We start from the raw sequence: 22,196 nt of genomic DNA, 5'->3' as shown, positions 1-22,196 counted from the left end.
CGTCTGGTGTCAGTATTAAGTATCATCTAAATAGAAAACTCTTTGACCTAAGTTGCTTCTGTGTAAAAAGTGAACTAACCACATGATCTACAATTTGTGAATGATTGTAGTGCCGTTGCCCTTTCTGCACTAGATTTTCAACTTGCGCTCAATCTCTTCCATTCGGCATACGAAAAACTCGGCCTGTCTTTGAATGTTGCCAAAACAAAACTCATATCAGCCCAAATCTGGTTAGCCAGATAATCCACCTTTTATGTGTATGTTGAAGGAGAGACTGTGGAATATGTTGAGCACTTCCAATACCTTGGCAGCCACCTGTCTCAAAAGGCCACCATTGATGAGGAGATCCAACACTGCATCAGCTGAGCCAGCTCAGCCTTATATAAGCTATGGCAGTGAGTGTTTGATAACAAAGACCTCCATGAGTTCACGGAAGTCTTAGTGTACAGAGCAGCTGTCTTCACCGCACTCTGGTACTACAGTGAGACCTGGACTGTGTATCAGTGATACATAAGAGTGCTAGAGAAATTCCATCAGCAATGCTTCTGCTGCATCCTCCAGATTCAATGGGAGGACCATCAAACAAATGATGGTGTCCCTTTTGAAGCCAGCTGCACAAACATTCAGGCAAAACTCCTGAAAAATTAACTCTGGCCAGGTCCTGTTTTCCCAACTCCCAAATGGCCAACATTCCAGGGGAGCACAAAGAAAATGCTTCAAAAACACTGAAGCTCTCCTTGAAGTTCAGTGGCATGGACATTAATGACTGGGTGGAACTTGTTACCAATTGTTCAGAATGGCAACAACTTGTCTACTAAGTTGTATCAAGTTTTGAATCATGGCATCATTATGATGAGGCAGAGTGGTGGCAGGGAAAGAAGGAAAAGGAAGCAAATCCTGCACTTCGGATTCCAAGACCTTTATGGGATGTCCTGTTCCATGTGCCCAAAGAACTGTGGACGAAAATCGCCTGTTCAGTTACATGAATATCCATGGCTGAAACTTATGACCCTGATTAGACATCATTATCAAATCAAGGGACAGCTGATGATGAGTACTTTACATTGAAAATACAAATTTGTGGTGACTTCTAATTTGGGGTTATTTCCATTAAAGAGATTCAATTATAAATTGCAAGTAAAATGTACAAGAAGCATTAGCTTCCAAACCAGGGTATACATTTTCAACTGCTTTCACAGCACTTATCTGAGAATATCAAAACATTTACACTAAAAATATATATTCTGGGAGCTTTTAAAAATGCAATAAATGGTCAAAATGTACAGTAGGAAATTATATTCTTCAGCCTGAAATAGGATATGAGTTTTGAGTGTAAAAGGAACAAAGGAGTCAGACTGATTAATGGAAAAATATATTAATGACAGAGCAAGCTGATTGACCTTTTTGTTCCTAAATTATGTTCTTGAAATGATCAGCCCTCAAAGGTTTAATTACATTGATACCTTCCCAGAGTAAAAGGTAGGTTTGTGCTGGATTTCTAACAGTGTTGTCATTAGAACATAAGAATTGTACTTCAACTCCAGTAAGCACAAGTCTCTTATTCCTTCTCTACTTGGCTACCTGTGTTCAAAGATCTCCTAATCCATCCCTAAATTCTCTTGGTTTTCCTCCTGCCTACCCATTGCAGCAAATGTCTTTTCCTTTTGCTCGGTGTCCCTCTTGTTGTCATCTTTGGTGCTCTGCCATGTTTTATTTTAAGCCTTAAACGAATCTACATTTCCCTGTCTTGTTCTTCCCACTGAAAAAGACTTGCTTAAAACACAGCTCAAAATGTGTTTGAAATAAGTTTCATGCAACTGACAAAAAATAAATGTTGCTCACCAGATTATTTTAGATTGGTATCATAATGTCAGCTGTGGACTTTGAGTTTTGGCATTGCAACGTGATTTTTGTTTTTCAAGAACAAGTAGAAAATGGTGATGTTCACTGAAGTGTAGGTGGGCTATCTTAAAAAATCAGAATTTAACAGTTGCTTCAGAATTGTAATTTTATAAGTTCATCTATATAACTCAGTGAGAAAATAACACTTGAACTATCTTCTGTGACATGATTTCAAGGCAAAAGACCCTTTGATGTACATTCAGTGTTTCATCCTTAGCCTACAGTTTTTTTTGAGTGGCTTAGCACCCACTGTGTCAACTTCCAGTGAGCTTGTGTTCAAAGTCTTGATGTGTTGGACAGAGCAAGTTTCTTATATTGCATGTTTCTTAAATGAAAGAAGTGACCAAAGACTACTTTTGTGGACTAATAAGTTGCTTTAACCATAGAAACCTAATCCACATTTTTTAGGGTTTGTAAATACAAGATCCCCTATTCAATATGACTCTTGAAAGGGTTTGTCTGCAGTGATTTATATTTTTGCTGTCAGGCTCTTTAGTTATACTTATCTGTTTTTATTTTTTATAGGAACACTAGATCTGTTTCAGTTTACTTTAACTCTAGAACACAGTGCAAAATTCTGGATCAACAAGCACATGGAATAAACAGGATACTTAAAAGTTGAAGTATGGATTTTAACCCATAAGTGAGAAATACTGAAGCTTTCGTAAGTAATAGAGCCACAAGTGAATTTTGTAGATTCTATCTTGGACAAATTCCATGCTGAACATTCAAAATTCCAGTATTCTAATAATTCTGCAGTGTAGTTTAAGTATAATCAGTGCTTTAAGAGGTAGCTTTCATTTTTCTTCAAAGAAGTTTGACGAACACTCTGTAAATCGTGTGAACGATTACAAAAGATCAAACTTGGGCATATTTTTGAGGGACTGTAAACATGGAAAAAAATAAACTGATGCTGTAGGTTATCACCCTGAACTTTTGCCTGTCAATTAGGGTTTATTTCCACTCCACAATGATGGGATTAAGGCTTCTCCTCTCTGGTCTTGAAGAAAAATGTGTTCCATTCCCTAATATAAAAATCCTTCTTGAAAATTCACTTTTTGTTTTCCCTTTTAAAAAGACACAAAATAAATTGTGGTTTTGATGCCAATAATGGAGATGTGTTCTCTACTTCAGTTCTGAATTACATCAGTTGTCTATTTGCCAGTTAAAGCAAGCCTTTCCTGTTATCAGGAAGGCTGCATAATAGCCCTTGCTGAAGTGCATGTTGAACTAGAATTTTGCTGTCAGGATTTTAAACGGAGTTTAGCTCTGACAAATAATTAAAGGCATTTTTGAAGATGTGCCAGTTGCAGTTCTAGGGATTGGAGCACCAGTGGGGCAACGGTCCCAATCTCCTTGGGTGAACAAATTTTGCAAAAGAAATGGCATGGTATAAATTGGAGCAGACTCTCTTCAGTATGTCTCTCCCTATGTTTATCCTATTACTGAAACAATTTCTGCCTTGATGGTGCAAAGTTAAATGTTTGTGTCCTGGCCTTTTTGTTATTTTTCCAAGTAGAAAATAATTATGTTCACTGAAGTGTAGGTGGGCTAACTCAAAAAAAAAATCAGCTATATTTTAACTGTTGCGTCAGAATTATAATTTTAAAAGTCCATCTGTATAACTCAAAAGTGTGAAAGTAACATGCATCTATCTAGTTCCAAGTCTAATTTCTTCATAGGTTTACAGTTGTCTGCATGCCCTTTGGAAACAGAAGGATTGTGAAAATCAATATAACTGCTTAGAATTACAACACTTTTAACTAAATAACTTCAATTATGTGGTGGATGGAAATGATTTTCCTAAAATTCTGAAGATATCTGTGGAAGATATGAAGGGAGAGAAGTTCCTTTTTTTCTAAGCTTGTGCTTTTCAGCCCTGATTTCTGCCAATCATTGAAACAGACAAAAGAGATCAGCACTGTGACTAAATTTAAAAAAAAATTGCAGTGACTGAATATTAAGCTCATGAATCACATAGTAAATCATTTAAATACCGTAGTTAAATGATGTATGATTCAGTCTTGGGATATACATGCTTGCTTGTTAAATCTAGATTTTTCTATTAAAAATATCAGCTTACGATATCCTATTGACAGAAAACATGTAACTAATTTAATGTACAACATTATATTATGTTGAAACATTAGAATGGGCAATTTGTTTTGCATTGTAAAGGATACTCAGGCATACATTCATGGATAATAAAAACATAAAATGCTGGAAAAATTCAGCAGGCCTGGCAGCATCTGTGAAGAGAGAAACAGAGTTAATGTTTCGAGTCTGTATGACCATTCTTTAGCTCTGAAGAAGTCATATGGACTCGAAACCTTAACTCTGTTTCTCTCTCCAGAGATGCTGCCAGACTTGCTGAGTTTTTCCAGCATTTTCTGTTTTTATTTCAGATTTCTAGCATCTTCAGTATTTTGCTTTTTTTTATATATACATTCATGGATGTTGTTAATCATACCACTGCCCTTGCACATTCTGCATCACTCTCAAAATTTTACAAAATGTGCATCATAGCAGCAAAGAATCAGTGTTATAAGTGTTACAATATCCTGTTATTGCAAGTGTATTTAGAGCAAAATATCAGATAGTTTTATAGAAAGTAGAATATTTTCCAATCTATTTGCTTTGTCTGGGGAGTAGTTGAAATGACTTATTGCTAACTTGGAGCTGGTGTTTGCTGTTGGTCGGCCTGTAACAATGAAAGAACAGTGCTACCTCTAAGTTGAGGTAATTAGGAATCCAGAACAGTGGATCACAAAACATCCTGGATTTGTGTGAACATGGCAAGCAACGGTGTGTTGCCTTAACCAATTTGGTTGAAGATTTGAAACAAAAACAAAAATTGCTGGAAAAACTCAGCAGGTCTGATAGCATCTGTGGAGAGAAAGACGGAGTTAACGTTTCAAGTCCGTATGACTCTTCTTCAGAATTAAAGAGAAATTTCTACTCTTTAGTTCTGAAGAAGAGTCATGCGGACTCGAAACGTTAACTTTGTCTTTCTCTCCACAGATGCTATTAGACCTGCTGAGTTTTTCCAGCAATTTTTGTTTTTGTTTCAGATTTCCAGCATCCGCAGTATTTTGCTTTTATCTTGGTTGAAGATTTGTTACTGAGACAAAGTCTGCAACAGGAAGTGTAAATTAGAATATATAATTTAAGGCTAAATCATGTACAGAAAACAAAATAGGGAGGAGAAGAGGGATAGGGTTTATAGAGAGAGATAAAAGACAAAAATGTAATAAAATATTTTTGAAAAATCCCCAGCAATAGTTGAAATCTGAAGGAATAAGATTCCATACTCGCAAAAGTTAATTTTCAGTACCAGAGAGGTGTTGGCCACTAATTAATCATTGTCATGCTATTAAAAATTCAAAACAAAAACAGAATTACCTGGAAAAACCTGGAATTCTCTTTTTGTTTTGGATTTCCAGCATCCGCAGTTTTTTGTTCTTATCTCTATTAAAAATTCACTTTGACTGGAATGGGCGAACCATAACATTTTCTGGCATGTTTTGAGAGTATCTATGGAATAAGTACATAACTTCACACCATTGCATGAATTTCAGTGCTGAGCATCTCACAGGTACTGGTCTAGCACAGCTCCTGGAGGAGCAGGTCAACTCAGCAGCAACTTCCTGATTTTAACATTTAGCTATGCATGCACGATTAATGGAAGTTGCTGCCTTATTTATTTTTGATGAATGGTGAGCCTCATCGTTCACTTTTGCAGTAGAAATGTTGGTTTTCCATCTGTGATTTGATTCTGCTGATATGCAAGATGAGATTCCAGTTCCGTCCTTCCACTTAGGCTCTTATCAAATTCTCCATTTCTATTAGTCAGTCTGTTAGATCTTTTACAGAACCAAAAAGGGTCCTTTCTCAAAAAGCTGTTGAGCCTAGGTAAATTGAAATTTTCAAAACTGAGATTGATTGTCTTCTGTTAGGCTATGCCTAAGTGAATGTTGGGACAAGTTCAAGGGGTTGAATGGCCTGCTCCCGTTCCTGGGTTCCTAAAAGGTGAGCCCAATACATAACGGTTATAATACTTGGATCGAGTCAGTAGTTATATTGAGTCTCAGATTTGTATCCTCTATCTTACTAGTGTGGAGAAAATAAATTGTACTTCCACAAATATTGCATCACAATAGAAACTGACATCCTAAGACAACTTCAATTGATGCAGATTATCAATTGAATAATCTACCACACAAACACACTTGCACTCATGAAGTGAGTATTACTAGATTCTTTATTTGTTGTATAGAACAGTGCTGGTTCTGGATAACCTATTGCAGTTTAAGTTGTAACATTGTAGTCATTATATCAATAATTTAGGTGAACATGCTACTGCTTATGTTACCTGTAAAATTCTCAGTCGTCAAGAAAATATTTTTTGCAAGTCAATGGGTCAAAATTAGATTTTATGATTAAAACCAACTCTTCTGGTTAAATGTTCAAACATTAGAAGGGCTGTTAAAGGATCCATCACAATCTATCTATGGTTTTATCCCCCCTTCTATCCCATTTTCTATCCTTTTTTTTCCCCCACCACTGCCCCCTCCCTCCACCCCATCCCCTACAGGGCCATCTGTCACTTGTTCCATGTTGTTCTTTCACACAATGCTACCCTTGTTCTGCTATTATCACAATCTGCTTTCTTACCTATATACCACTATCAACACCTTTCTTTAGCACTAACCACTACCATTAATACTCCCTTTGTCCTTTAGTTCATGACATCTTTGTCAATCCCTCCTTTGTCCCCACCTTTCGTTGGCTTTCTATCCAGCTCCACCTGCCCCATCCCCCTTTAACAGTATAAATTTCATCACATTTCCACTTCCCTTCAGCTCTGAAGAAGGGTCATACGGACTCGAAACGTTAACTCTGTTTCTCTCTTCACAGATGCTGCCAGACCTGCTGAGTTTTACCAGTATTTTCTGTTTTTGTTTCAGATTTCTACAGTATTTTGTTTTTACATTAGAAGGGCTTATAACCTGAGGAATTGTATTCCAGTGTGGGAGTGATATCTTTAAATTATAAATGATATATTGCGGAGAGGAAGGGGAAAATTGGCAAAGAAAAGCCTGTGCAAATGCTCATTTTTTTATTTTCAAAAATGGCTTAAATTAATACTTGATGGTTAAATGATAAATTACTCAAGCTTGAGTGCTTTTTTAAAACAATACTGCTGCTGTTAACACTGAGAATTTATTTTGTGACGTCTGCTTGGCAGTTATATTTTGGCCTGTTGGAGTAGGATTTGAAAAAGTCTTATCCCCTGATGATTATACAATATATGTGTGGAAAAATTATTTTGTGTTTTTGCTAATAGAACAGTACAGAGAATGTTTAACTAAACTTGAGTTACACAAATACTCATGAAAATTATTTCAACGAACTAGGAGCAGGCCATTGGCCCTTTAAGCCTGCACTGCCATTCAATAAGATCATGGCTGATCTGATTGTAACCTCTTGTTGACCCCTGATAACCTTTCACCCCCTCTTGTTAATCAAGAATCTATCTAGCTCTGCCTTAAAAATATTCAAAGATCCTGCTTCGACTGCTTTTTGAGGAAGAGAGTTCCAAAGACTTATGACTCAGAGAAAAAAATTCTCCTCATCTGTCTTAAATGAGCAGCTCATTATTTTTATACCATGACCCCCAGTTGTAGAATCTCCCACAAGAGGAAACATCCTCTCCACATCCACTCTGTCAAAACCTCTTAGGATCTTAAAGATTTCGATCAAGTCACCTCTTGCTCTTCTAAATTCCAGTGGATACAAGCCTAACCAGTCCAAACTTTCCTCAAAAGACAACCTGCCCATTCCTGGTATTAGCCTAGTAAACCTTCTCTGAACTGTTTTTAACGCATTTGCACCTTTCTTCAAAAAAGGAGACCAACACTGTACACAGTACTCCAGATGTGGTCTCACCAGTGCCCTGTACAAATTCCCCTCACACAAATTATTTTCCTAGTTACTAGCTGTACCTTGCATACTAGCCTTTTGTGATTCATGCACTCGAACACCCAGCTCCCTCGATCTCAGAGCTCTGCAATCTCTCACCATTTAGATAGTAACCGCTTTAATTCTTCCTGCCAAAATGGACAATTTCACATTTTAAAAAATTCATTCACGGGATGTGGGTGTCGCTGGCTAGGCCAACATTTATTGCCCTTGTTCAGAGGGCATTTAAGAGTCAACCACATTGCTGTGGGATTGGAGTTACATGTAGGCCAGACCAGGTAAGGACAGCAGATTTCCTTCCCTAAAGGACATTAGTGAATCAGATGGGTTTTTACAACAATCGACAATGGTTTCACGGTCATCTTTAAACTTTTAATTCAAATTCCACCATCTGCTGTGGCGGGATTCGAACCTCGGTCCCCAGAGCATTTTGCTGGGTTTCTGGATTGCTAGTCCAGTGACAATACCACTACACCATCGCCTCCTCGTTTGCCCACCTTATACTCCATTTGCCAGATCTTTGCCCACTCATTTAACCTATATATGTCACTTTGTAGCCTCCTTACGTCCTCCTCACAATTTACTTTGTGTCATCAGCAAATTTAGCAACCATACCATCTGTCGTTTCATCCAAGCCATTTATATAAATTGTAAAAAGTTGAGGTCCCAGCACCGATTCCTATGGCACACCACTCATTACACCGCCAACCAGAAAAAGACCCATTTATGGCCACCCTCTGTTTCCTGTTAGCTAGTCAATCTCCTATCCATGCCAATATATTACCCCCTACACCATCAGCAGGAAACATAATGCAGGTATAAGTGATTATATTCTGTTAGTATCAGTGTGATATCTCAGTATTGCATTACTGATCATAATGGTACATTCTTCTGGGGATGTATTCAATTGCTGGCACTGACGTTGCCTATATTTTGATAACCATGATTGCCAAATTGAGCAAATTTAAAAAAAATATGTTTTGTTTTCCTTGGTCCACCTGTTGCTTTAATCTTTCTGACTCATTTACCTGTGCTACTGAAGTAATCATTAGATATGATGATACTTGTTTGCTGTTTTATGATCGTGCATGACAATTCTGTCAGTGTGACATACCTGAGACAATGCCATCTCTATTTATAACTTACATAAATCCACTATCAGAGTCACTAATTACAACTATACTGTTGTAGTTAAGGAGGAAGTGCGTGCTATATTGGATGGGATCGATATTGAGAGAGGAAGTATTAAAGAGCTTAATATCTTTGAATGTAGCTATATTGCCAATTGCCAGGCTGGGATGAAATATATCCCAGGGTGTTAAAATAAGTCAGAGAGGGAATTGCAGAGGCTCTGACCATCATATTCAGTCATCCTTGGCTACTGGGGTGGTGCCAGAAAATTGGAGCGTTGTTAACATTGTACTGTTGTTTCGAAAGGGAGGAAGGGATAATCCAGGTAATTATAGGCCAGTTAGCTTAACTTCAGTTGTGGGAAAATAATTGACATCAATTCTGAATAATATTATAAACCTTCATTTAGAAAAGCATTGATTAATCAAGCAAAGTCAGCATGGATTTGTGAGGGGTCAGTGATGTCTGACTAACTTGATTTAATTTTTTGAGGAGGTGACAACTAGGATTGCTAAGGGCAGTATGGTGGATGTGATCCGCATAGAGTTTGGAAGCTTATGGCAAGGTCCCATGAGGCAGGCTGTTTAATAAGTAAAAGCCTTTGGGATCCAGGGAAGAGTGGCAGATTGACTCCAAAATTTGTTCAGTGGCAGGAAGCCAAGGGAAAAGGTGGTTGGGTGTTTTTGTAATTGGAAGGCTGTTACCAGTGGGGTTCCGCAGGGTTCAGTAGTTGGACCCCTTTCTTTGTAGTTTATATTAGTGGTTTAGACTCAGATGAAGGGAGCATGATAAAGTTTGCAGATGATAGCAAAATTGGCCATGTGGTTGACAGTGTTGGGGAAAGCTTTAGACTGCAGGAAGATACAGATGATATGGTTAGTTGGGCAGAAAAGTGGAAAGTGGAATTCAGTCCAGAGAAATGTGAGGTGATGCATTTTGGGAGGTACAACAAGGCAAGGAATGATGCAATAAATGGGATACTGAATAGTGTGGAGGAACAGAGGGACCTTGGACTATATGTCCACACATTCTTAAAAGTGGCATGACAGGTTGATAGAGTGGTTCAAAGGCATATGGCATGCTTCCCTTTATTAGCTGATGCATGCATTATATGAGCAGGGTGATGGATATGCTAATACTGTATATGACACTAGTTAAACCAGGACTTGAGGACTGCATACAGCTCTGATCACCACATTACACAAAGATGTGACTGCACTTGAGAGGGTGCAAAGAAGATTTACAAGGATGTTGCCAGGGCTGGAAAATTTTAGCTATGAAGAAAGGTTGGATAGGTTGAGGTTTTAAAAGGCTCGACCCTCAGCACAGACATCTCTAGCTTTGAGTCTGGTAGTGGAGAAAAAGTTGTAGCTGTGATTTTATGATGTGTGCATTGTGCTACTGGCCTCCTTCTGTGTCATAAATTTTCTTGATTTCGATGAAAGCAATTTTTTCCTGAATGTCCAATTGTTAGCTTTCCTAAAGAGAAATCTGATCACTTTCGTTTTCCATTCAAATCTCCTATGATCTTGGTTATAAATTACTACCTTCAGTTGCACTATTACAATGAGCATCATGTTAGATTTTGAACAGTTATGTTCTCTGGGCTCTGACAGATCTCTGCTCCTAATGATACCATCAAATTGTATATCTGTGAACATACCCTTGCTGGCTGTTCAGTTCCTTACCTTCAGTCTATCTTGGAAATTTGTTTGAACTCATTCATAATCTATGTTTAGCAATTCCCTTCAGGTTGCAGTTTCATATAATCACCATCTCTCAATGCTCTTCAATGACGTTTTAAATATCTTGTTTCTTTGCATCTCTCATGAGTAACTAACAGTTACTGCCTTCTGTTCTCAATGGGCCCACTGTGGATTTTTTATCCCTCTGTTGACATCTTTGACTTCATTAACTTTATTGGAATTCCCAGATCTTCCCTATTTCCAAAGCGGCATTTGAGAAACTTGGCTTCCTTTGCAATAAATGGATAGTTTCTCAGGTGACCCTCTCTCACTCACTATAAGATCCTCTTCTGTCTGTGTTTTTTCAGTATTGCTATGGTCATTGCTCTTCCAATTTTTTTTTCTTAGTACTTTGGAACCTCTAAATATATTTTCTTAAATAGTGCAGGTATTAACAAAAAGATAACTTTGAGAGTCTGGATATCAACAAATTCTTACACCAACGTTCTTTTCCAAAACTTAAAACTGTGGAATTCCTTTCTTCCTAGTGTTCTCCAATCTTCAAGCTCTTAAAACCCAAATTTAATGCCATATGCACTGATATTTTTTGGGCCACCTCCATTATTTTCCCGTTAGAAAAAACAGGAAGGGTGGAAAAGCTGTACATTAGTTAGGCATGAATTAAATTGAATAGTTCTCGACAAATTGTGTCAATGTCAATGGTAAGCATTAACAGTTGCAAAGTGAAATAAAACACAAAACCTTTTTAAGAAAATCAGTAACACTTTACGCAAAGGGGAAAAATACCAGATTAACAGTATTTTAATTGATCTTCAGAATAGTCACATTGTTATGCATTGAATTTTTTTTCCTCTTTCTCCCAGTCAAAATTGCTCAGTTTGGTTTTTAACCATACAGATTACCTGTTTCTTCAGCCTTTGCTGACTTCCTTGTTCCAGGTAACCATCAAGCACCTGCAAACTTTGAAAATTTGGTACTTCAACTAAAAAATGAGAACCGCTACTTCAACGTGACTCTTTCGTTTCATCCAGATCTCTGTCGAGCTATCTTCCCTCCCACCTCCCACCACATTTAACCTATAGTGAGACTGACATTTTGGTTCAATTCAGTCTTGATAAACTAATTTAACGTAAGGTTTGAATATGAATAGCTTTCTCAATAGATGTAGGGCAAACCATAGGCTGACCTGGTAAATAATTAAATTAGTCATGAGTGAGTTATAGTTCTCGCTCATATGTTCATTTCCTCATATGATGGACATGCAACAAATCAAAATCGTTGGGGATGGGGTAGCTTCATATGGTGCACTTTTTGCTGATGGTTGAAGAGACCAATCTGTGAGAGGCACAAATACGACATATGATGTGGTTATTAGATGTTGTTGTGAGTTGTTTTCCGTATTGGCACCTGTTGCCTAGCCACTGATCATGGTGGTGCATGGCGCCCCATGGGTGATGTCGCCATTTTTCTCTGTCATCAGCTAGTGTCTCCCAAGTGCAAGAATCGATGTTTAGGGCTTTCATGTCATGCATGCAAGTGGAGCTTTGGCTGTCCTACTGGTCATATGGCTCTGGCACCTCACCATATAGAAAATCCTTAGGTATGCGACCGTCTTCCATTCTGTGAGCATGCCCGAGTCAGGGAAGTTGCCTCTGCTTGATAAGTGTCAACATACTTGGGAACTTCCCATTGAGAAGACTGCGTGTTCTTGATTTGGTCCATCCATGAGATGCCTAGAATGCACCGTAAACAGTAAAGCTGAAAGTTGTTGAGCTTCCTTTCTTGGTAGCTGTAAGTCATCTATGTTTCACAGCCATACAACAAGGTGCTGAGAACACAGGCCTCATAAGCCTGCATCTTGGTCCTAAGAATCAGCTTAATGTTATCTTATTCCATGCACATTCATGAGTTAGCCAAAGGCTTTCCTATGCATGTATCAAGTTCTGCATCGAGACACATTATCACCATGGACCCAAGGTGTCGAATTTGGTAACTACTTCTAGCAGGTGTTATTTGGTGTGTTTAGGGGTGGAGGTACGACACCCTGCCCCATGGTCACTTTTCTTGATACTTATAGTCAGGAAGAACAAGTTACACACATGGGAGATACAATTCATGAGTCCTTGTAGCAGAGTTTCTGTGTGAGTGATTAGTGCAGCATCATCAACGTAGAAGAGTTCCCTGATCAAGATGTGCTGTATTTTTGTCATCGCTTTCAGTCTGCATAGATTGTAAAGCTTGCCATCTGACCTAGTATGCAGGTAAACTCCTTCCATATCTGCAGGGAAGGCAAAGGTCAGGAGTATGGAGAAGAAGATACCAAATAAAGTGGGGGCTAGGACACAGCCCTGGTTCTCTCCATTCTTCACCCTGAAACTGTTCGAAGTGATGCCATCACACTGTACAGCACAGTGCATCTTGTTATGGAAGGAGTGGGTGAGACTGAGGAGCTTTGGCGGACAGCCAATTTTCCCTAAAATCTTGTAGAGTCCTGCCCTGCTGTTGGTGTTGAATACTTTAGTGAGAACTACGAAAGTAAGATAGAGGTTCCCTACACTTTTCTTGTACTGGCATATCCTGTCCACTAGATCTTCCAGTATGGAAACGACACCCTGCTTCTGGACACATTCAGTCTGTAAGTAGATGTCAGTAGGGTCATGCTTCTCAGCATGACCCTACTGAAGGCCTTCCCAATGATGCTAAGGAATGAGGTGTCCTCTGTCGCCATTTTTTCGTATAATGTGATAATTTTTGCACCACGCATGGCTTGTGGAATGGACCCTGCCTTTCAACAGAGGAGAAGATCATGAAGGTGTGGCAATAGATGGGACTTACCATGCTTGAGTAGCTTGGCTGGAATTCAATCAATTGATTTTTCAAGTTCAGTTGCTTAGAGTTCTTAGTCTAACTCGATCATGACAGGAAGCTGCAGGAGAATGGCAAATACAGACTGGGAGATGTCTGTATCATGGGAGTACAGTAGTGTTCAAACTTGTGGGACTTCTGTTTTCTTCTGCTGGTGAATAATTTGCCATCTTTGGATTTCAGGAGGGCAAATTTGGTGATGGTAGGACCAAGTTTTCTCTTGATCCCACCTAATTTCTCTTGTCACAGGTAGTTTGAATTTCTTGACATAGGTTGATCTGTGTTTATTTGTGCATTATCTCCCTGTCTGTGGCATGACTGTTTTTGCTACTTTCAATTTGTGCGAAGTTCCAGGTGTTGGGTTTATGTTATGCATCAGGTAGGCTTTGCTTTTTTGCTTCAGTGACAGACATCATCACAGTTGAGTAGGCTTCAAACTAATCTTTGTTGCAGTTCTGCCTTTACCAAATGTTGCTGCTACTGTTTGATAAATGATTGAACTTGGCAATTTCCAAGCTGCTTCAATATCAATATTGGCATATTCCCAGTAAGCCTTTGGTGGGTAATAATTTCTCAAGCGCCAATGCGAATTGCTGGTATTTGGCATCATTTCTTGTACTAGGGGTGTTGATGCGTGGCAAGCCGTTGTGTTTGGAGCTGTGAAACTTGTGGGGTTGCACCTTTACTCTGCTACTGACAAGAGTAATCAATGTCACTATCTGTGTTGTGGCAAGTGTGGGTATGTAGAACGCTAGGCAGATTGTTTCCTAGCATGACAATTGGGTCAGTTTGGTGCCAGACCTTGGACAATGCCATGCCACATGCATTGAAATCACCTAAGATGAATAACTTCTTGCCATTTGGAACCTGCCTCAGAATGTTGTGCAGAATTGATCTTTGCTTGAAATGCTGACATACAAGGTTGGTGCATAAGCACAGATGATGTTGACAGCGCCTTCGTCAGACGATAGAAACAGAGAGATGAGGCGTTCTGTGAGCTTGCTATTGGTGGCTCAATTAACTGCATCAATTTATTGCTGATTGCAAAGCCTACATTATGCTCATGATCTGCGCTCTTGCAATGCCATAGAGTTGCCATCAATTTGCACAGCTCACCGTCATTCAGGGCCATCTTGCATACATTTACTGTGGGATGTGGCTCATGAATCATAGCAGGGCACATAACCCTGACATTCCAGAAAATTTACCCTGTTTTTTTTGCTGTGTAGGCTAGATATGGTTTTAGGGGTGCAGACTTGCCTAGCATCTGAATCCTCCTCTTGACCCCGCCAGCTGATCTATTGAGAAAAGATGAAAGCCTATATAACTCAGCAGATGCTGTCAGACATGCTGAGTTTCTCCAGGTATTTTTGTTTTTGTTTATGTTTCAGATTTCCAGCATCTGCAGTATTTTGCTTTTATGAAAGCCTATATGTCTGGGACCTAATCAGTTGCACAAGTTGCACGAAGGTGCTTGCCTGAAGGAAATACCAAGACCCTAAATGGGACCGATCTTGTCAGGTTTACTCCCTTAACCTTTAACTCTTGATGTTGTTGTTAATGTTAAAGGCACATATGTCCTGAAGATGCCAAAAATTAGGTGAAGAAAGTTAAATGTAAAAAAAAAAGTTGTGAACTGCGGCCACAGATTATTGACTGGTTTCAATAACTAATGTGATGCAATAATTCTTAAAATAAAAAAATATACTTTACAGCACCTGTTGACATCAAGTATTAAGTTAGCAGAGGTAATGGCTTTCTTTTGTTCTGATACTAGAGGTGTGCAAGTATGAAAAGTGCTGCTAGGGAACACAGTTGTCACATTGTGATACCATCAGAGTTTGTGCAAGTTTCACTCTGGTGTTTAGTACCATACTGAATAAATTGGGCTGTCTTGCTTTGTAGCAGTAACTAGGCCTTAGATATGCTGTTTGGGCCAATTAATTGAATCATCTTCCCTGAATTCTAATGCTGCTGGTTGGTATTGGCTACTAGTTACAACTTTGCCAGAATATCCAGATGCCTTTTGACACAGGGAATGCTCGGGGCATGTATGAAGACATCAAAAAGGCGACAGGTCCATCAGCAAAAAAAAGACTCAGTTGAAAACAGGTAGAGTAGGTCACCACCGACTCTAATAAACAGTTATAAACATATAGGTGGAACGCTACTTTGTACTCTAGAGAGAACACAGTCACCGAGAGAGCTCTAGAGACCATTGAAAGCCTGCCTGTTATAGCAGAGCTGAATATCGAACTCCCATTAAGGGAGCTTAGCAAAGCCATTGACTCGCCTGCCATGGGCAAAGCTCCAGGTGCTGATGGAACTCCTCAAGCACAGGAAACTGGCAATCCTGGAGCATTTGCACGAATTTTTGACTCTGCTGGAAGGAGGGGGTCATGCCCTAGGATATGTGGGATGCAAAGATTGTGACCAAGAGCGACTGCAGCGATTGCTATTGAGGCATCACCCTGCGGAATATTGTGTGAAAAGTATTTGCTTGTATTACATTTGTCAGACTGCAGGTTTTGGTTGAATGCATCTACCCTGAATCCCAGTCTAGTTTCAGAATTGGAAGACCTACAATTGACATGATCTTCCCCATCTGGCAACTGCAAGAGAATATATATATCGCCCTCACTGATCTCACCAAAGCATTCAACTATGTGAGCAGAGGCGGTTTATTTAGATCATAAGAACTTAAGAAATAGGAGCAAGAGTAGGCCATTTGGCCCCTCAAGCCTACCCTGCCATTCAATAAGATCATGGCTGATCTGCCCAAGCCTCAACTTTTTTTGTGCCAGCTCCTTATAGCCCTCAACTCCCCTATATTTGAAAAATCTATCTACCTCCTCTTTAAATACTTTCAGTGATCTAGCCTCCACCACTCTCTGGGGTAGAGAATTCCAGACATTCACTACCGTCAGAGAAGAAATTCCTTCGCATCTCCGTTTTAAATGAGTGCCCCTTTACTATATAACTGTGTCCCCGAGTTTGAGATTCCCCCACTAGTGGAAACATCATCTCAACATCTACCCTGTCAAGCCTCCTCAGAATCTTGTACGTTTCAATAAGATCAACCCTCATTCTTCTAAACTCTAATGAATAAAGGCCTAATCTGTTTAACCGTTCTTGATAAGTCAATGCCTTCATCCCAGGAATCAGCCTAGTGAATCTCTTTTGAACTGCCTCCAATGCCCGTATATCCTTTCTTAAATACGGGGACCAAAACTGTACACAGAACTCCATGTGCAGCCTTACCAGCATCCTGTACAGTTGTAACAAGTCTTTCCTATTTTTAACTTCCAACCCCCTAGCAATACTGGCCATAATTCAATTTGCCTTCTTAATTACTTGCTGCACCTACGTGCTAACTTTTTGCGTTTCATGCACAAGAACACCCAAATCCCTCTGTGCTGCACTTTTGGCGCCTCTTTCCATTTAAATAATAGTTTACCTTTTGATTCTTCCTACCAAAGTGCATGACCTCACACTTTGCTACATTAAAATCCATCTGCCGACCACTTTTTGCCCACTCACTCAACCTATCTATATCCCCTTGCGGATTCCTTATGTCCTTATCACAACATGCCTTCCCACTTATTTTTGTATCGTCAGCAAATTTGGATACATTACACTATGCCCCCTCCTCCAAATCATTAATATAGATAGTAAATAATTGAGGCCCTAGGACTGATCCTTGTGGCACTCCACTAGTTATCTTTCCAACCTGAAAAAGACCCATTAATCCCGACTTTGTCTTCTGTGCGTCAACTAATCCTCAATGCTAATACATTACTCCCAATACCGTGAGCTCCTATCTTGTGCAATAACATTGTAATGTGGCACCTTATCGAATGCCTTCTGGAAATCCAAATACACTTTATTAAAGACTACGTCTTTATCAACTCTGCTTGTTATATCCTCAAAGAACACTGGCAAATTTGTCAAACATGATTTCCCTTTCACAAAACCATGTTGATTCTGTTTGATTGCGTTAAGCTTTTCTAAATGTCTTGCTATTTCTTCCTTAATAATGGACTCTAGCATTTTCCCAACGACAGATGTTAGGCTGACTGGCCTATAGTTTCCTGCTTTTTGACTCCCTCCCTTCTTGAACAGGGGCGTCATATTAGCAGTTTTCCAATCTGCTGGGACCCTCTCGGAATCCATTGAGTTCTGAAATATTTTGACCAATGCCTCCACTATCTCTGCAGCCATTTCCTTTAAAACTCTTGGATGCAGGCCATCAGGTCTTATCAACCTGGCTGCCTTTAGTCCCATTAGTTTGTCAAATACTTTGTCCCTTGTGATAGGGACTGTTACAAGATCTTTCTTCCCATTAGCTCCTTGCTTATCTGATATCTTTGGGATGTTTATAGTGTCCTCCACCTTGAAGACCGGTGCAAAATATTGGTTTAAATTAACTGCCATTTTCCTGTTCCCCATTAGAAATTCTTCAGTCGCATCTTTTTAGTTATCTACTGCTGGTTCCTAAAAAAAAAAATTCCCAATCCTCTGGCCTACCACTAGTTTTCGCCACTTTGTATACCTTAGTTTTTGATTGGATACTCTCCTTGACCACCTTTGATAACCACGGGTGGTTCATCCTTCTCATCGAGTCCTTCTTTTTGACCAGGATAAATTTTTGCTTAGTTTTATGATATGTCTGCTTATCTATTTAAGCTGACTGAAAAAATTGGCTATAATAAAAACAGAAAATGCTGGAAAAACTCAGCAGGTCTGACAGCATCTGTGGAGAGAGAAACAGAGTTAACATTTCGAGTCCATATGAACCTGAGAAAATTGGCTGTCTGCCGAAGCTGCTCATTGTGATCTCCTCTTTCAATGACGACATGATGGATAAGATCAGCTATTACAGGGCAACATCAGAATCTTTTGAGATGCGCAGTGAGGTCAAGCAGGGTTGTGCTGTGTTCTGGCTCCGAAACTCTTGATGTATTCCTCTCTTTGCTGTTATAATATGCTTCAAGTTATTTGCAGAGAGTATCTACTTGCAAATCAGAACTGATGGAAAGCTCTTCAGCCTTGTTTGCCTGAGATCCAAGACATAGGTGCGCCAAGTTCTCACCAGAGAGTTGCTCTACATTGACGTGGCCACACTAACATCCCATACCAAGGAAATGGATAGATTCCATCATGCCTGTAAAGAGTTTGGTTTGGCGATCAGTATCAGGAAAGCAAATGTCATGATCTAGGATGACGCCAGACTGCCATCAATCAACATTAACAGTGATACTCTGGAAGTTGTTCATAGCTTCATATAGGCTCACTTGATGCTGAAATCAACACACGCATTGAAAAAGCTCAGCTGTTATGTCCAAGCTGAGTAAGAGAGTGAGGACCAAGAACAACCTGAATGAGAACACCAAACTGCGAGTCTACCAAGCCTGTGTCCTCAGCGCATTCCTCTACAGTAGTGAGACCTGGACAACGTGTGCTGGACAGGAGCAAAGGCTGAGCAGTTTCTACCTTTGCTGTCTCAGACGTATCCTCAGCAGATATTGGCAGGGCAAGTTCACCAACTCTGAGGCCCTGGAGTGTGCTAATTCTATCAGCATACACAAACAATGTCTGTGATATCTTGGCTGTACACCCAAAGACCTTCTGTATAGTGAATGGCCATTGGGTCAAGACTTGCTGGGTGCCTATACCTCCACCACAAGGGCACCTGCAAGCAAGCGCGATATGAAGTTGGTGAACATTGACACTTACAACTGGGAGACAGTCGCTGATGGCTGTGACCTCTGGAGGCTGAATGGAAGGGCATTGGAAAAGGTGAGCAGAAACTGAAAGCTCAGCTGGCCAAGAAGTGGGCCCAGAGAAAACAGTGGCAAGCGAATTTGGCACCTTCCCAGCCCATTGTCTTCCTCTGCAACAAGTGTGGCATAGGGGCTCTTGAGCCACACCTGGCAATGCTTTAAAGACTTGACCGCATCAGTGCAAACCATCGTTTTATGAGATGGAAGGGAAGGCTGCCAATGATTTGATGCCTACCTCATTACAGTCACTGATGATATCATCTCTGGTATGTTGTCCAAATAAAGAAACTTTCTAATGAAGATAGAATACTGCTATATTTACTGCATAGCCGCCATGCCCAATTATATTAGATTCCTTAGCATGGCATTAACTTCTAAGGCCTCAGCTCAGGCTTTACAACTCCTTTCCCATATTACAATGTTAAATTCACCTCAAAAAAATAATTAATTGATTTGGGGACATCCGGAGAATGTAAATCATGTAAATTTAAGTTTTTTTTTCTAAGTTTTCATTTGAACTTCATCATTATTTACATTTTCTGAGGTTCTGTTGATGTATGTGACTTAGTTGCTGTCCTGTTCTGTCTGACATGCCAATGCAGTGAAGTTTCAAATCAGATTGCTTATATAACATTACTATACCAATTGATTTAATTTAATAGAGACCTGATGGATAGTTTTGCTTTGTTACTGTAATTTAATCATGTTGATTGCCTTTTTTTAGCTGGAATGTTGTGGTCATATTCAAATGTGGCACGCCTAGTGGTTTGCCTTGCTACCCATTTTTTATCCACTGACATTATCAAATTTTTGATCTTGCATTGTTCTTTGTATAAAGCATAAAAGGTAGGAATGTGTTACAATTTGTAATCTTGTTATATGTTGCTAGATATCTAGTATTGCATGCAAAGGAAAACTCAGGCTTTCAATTATTTAGGGCCTTTCATAACCTCAGGATGCCCCAAAGTGCTTTACTACCAATGAAGTACGTTAATTAATAACTAGAGGGTATCTAGAGCAGAAGCAGGGGATTACTGTTCTTAGAATTTAGCATTTCTAGCAGAAATCTAGCCCTAGGGAATGTATAGTTAATAAGGAGTCAATAAGCAGTTATTGGATTTAAATTAATTTATTAAATAGTTCTAGAAATGGCAGTTGCTGGGGTGAAGTACTTCACCTGTGGGATGTGGGAAATCTGTGCTTCAAGTGTCCCGGACAACTACATCTGCAGGAAGTGTACCCAATTGCAGCTCCTCACAGACCGCATGGCTCGGTTGGAGCGGTAGTTGGATACACTTAGGAGCATTCAGGTGGCGGAAAGCGTCATAGACAGGAGTTTTGCAGATGTGGTCATACCCAAGGTACAGACAGATAGATGGGTGACCGCTAGAAGGGGCAGACAGTCAGTGCAGAAATCCCCTGTGGCTGTCCCCCTCTCTAACAGGTATACCGTTTTGGATACTTTTGGGGGGGATGGCCTATCAGGGGAAAACAACAGCAATAGCCAGAGCAGTGGCACCACGGCTGGCTCTGTTGTTCAGCGGGTGGGGGGGGTGGGGGTCAAAGCACAGAAGAGCAATTGTCATAGGGGACTCTATAGTCAGGGGCTCAGATTGGCGCTTCTGTGGTCGTGAAAGAGACACCAGGATGATATGTTGCCTCCCTGGTGTCAGGGTACAGGACATTCTGAAGGGGGAGGGAGAACAGCCAGAGGTCGTAGTACACATTGGTACCAACGACATAGGCAGGAAGAGTGACGAGGTCCTGCAGCGGGAGTTCAGGGAGTTAGGCAGAAAGTTAAAAAACAGGACCTCTAGGGTTGTAATCTCAGGATTACTCCCTGTGCCATGTGCCAGTGAGGCTAGAAATAGGGAGATAGTGCAGCTAAACACGTGGCTGAACAGATGGTGTAGGAGGGAGGGTTTCCGATATCTGGATCATTGGGATCTCTTCCGGGTCAGGTGGGACCTGTACAAGAAGGACGGGTTGCATCAAAACTGGAGGGGCACCAATATCCTGGCTGCGAGGTTTGCTACTGTCACTCGGGAGGGTTTAAACTAGAATGGCAGGGGGGGTGGGAACCAGAGCAATAGGTCAGCAGGTGAAATAAATGACTGGGAACTAGTGAATATGGCCAGTAGGATTAAGAGGAAGAGCAGGTAGGGAGGAAATACTGAACACAGTAGGACTGGGGGTCTGAAGTGCATTTGTTTCAATGCGAGAAGTATAACAGGCAAGGCAGATGAGCTTAGAGCTTGGATTAGTACTTGGGACTATGATGTTATTGCTATTATAGAGACTTGGTTGAAGGATGGACAGGATTGGCAGATAAACGTTCCAGGATTCAGATGTTTCAGGCAGGATAGAGAGGGATGTAGAAGAGGTGGGGAGGTTGCACTGCTGATTAAGGAGAATATCACAGCTGTACAACAGGAGGATATCTTGGAGGGCTTATGCAGCGAGGCAAATGGGTAGAGCTTTGGAATAGAAAGGGTGCAGTCACGATGTTGGGGGTTTACTATAGGCCTCCAAATTGCTGGCGGGAGATTGAGGAACAGTTATGTAGGCAGGTTTTGGAAAGATGTAAAAGCAATAGGGTTGTTGTGGTGGGTGATTTTAACTTTCCCTATATTGACTGGGAATCACTTAGTGCTAGGGGTTTGGATGGTACAAAATTTGTAAGGTGCATCCAGGAGGGCTTCCTGAGACAATATGTAGATAGTCCAACTAGGGAAGGGGCAATACTGGACCTGGTATTAGGGAATGAACCCGGCCAGGTGGTCGAAGTTTCAGTAGGGGAGCATTTCAGGAAAAGTGACCATAATTC

The 22,196-nt window shown here is 40.2% G+C and overlaps 1 protein-coding gene across 3 annotated transcripts in view; it reads left to right on the top strand.

Annotated features, from left to right (window-relative positions):
* LOC144691500 (mannosyl-oligosaccharide 1,2-alpha-mannosidase IB-like) overlaps nt 1-22,196 on the top strand; it is a 157,704-nt gene that overhangs the window by 7,406 nt on the left and 128,102 nt on the right. The window contains exon 1 of one of the 3 annotated variants that reach the window (XM_078559644.1): nt 6,066-6,144. The exons of the other annotated variants lie outside the window; for them this stretch is intronic. Within the exon in view, the coding sequence (XP_078415770.1) occupies nt 6,140-6,144 (5 nt within the window). The 5' untranslated portion in view covers nt 6,066-6,139. Of the gene's footprint in view, nt 1-6,065; nt 6,145-22,196 lie in introns of those variants that run through there. 3 annotated transcript variants of the gene reach the window in all.

The sequence above is a fragment of the Cetorhinus maximus genome, chromosome 16 (genome assembly GCF_964194155.1).
Source record: "Cetorhinus maximus chromosome 16, sCetMax3.hap1.1, whole genome shotgun sequence".
NCBI classification, from domain to species: domain Eukaryota; kingdom Metazoa; phylum Chordata; class Chondrichthyes; order Lamniformes; family Cetorhinidae; genus Cetorhinus; species Cetorhinus maximus.
The sequence above is the reverse complement of the archived record's forward strand: the minus strand, read 5'-3'. Positions and strand labels throughout refer to the sequence as shown.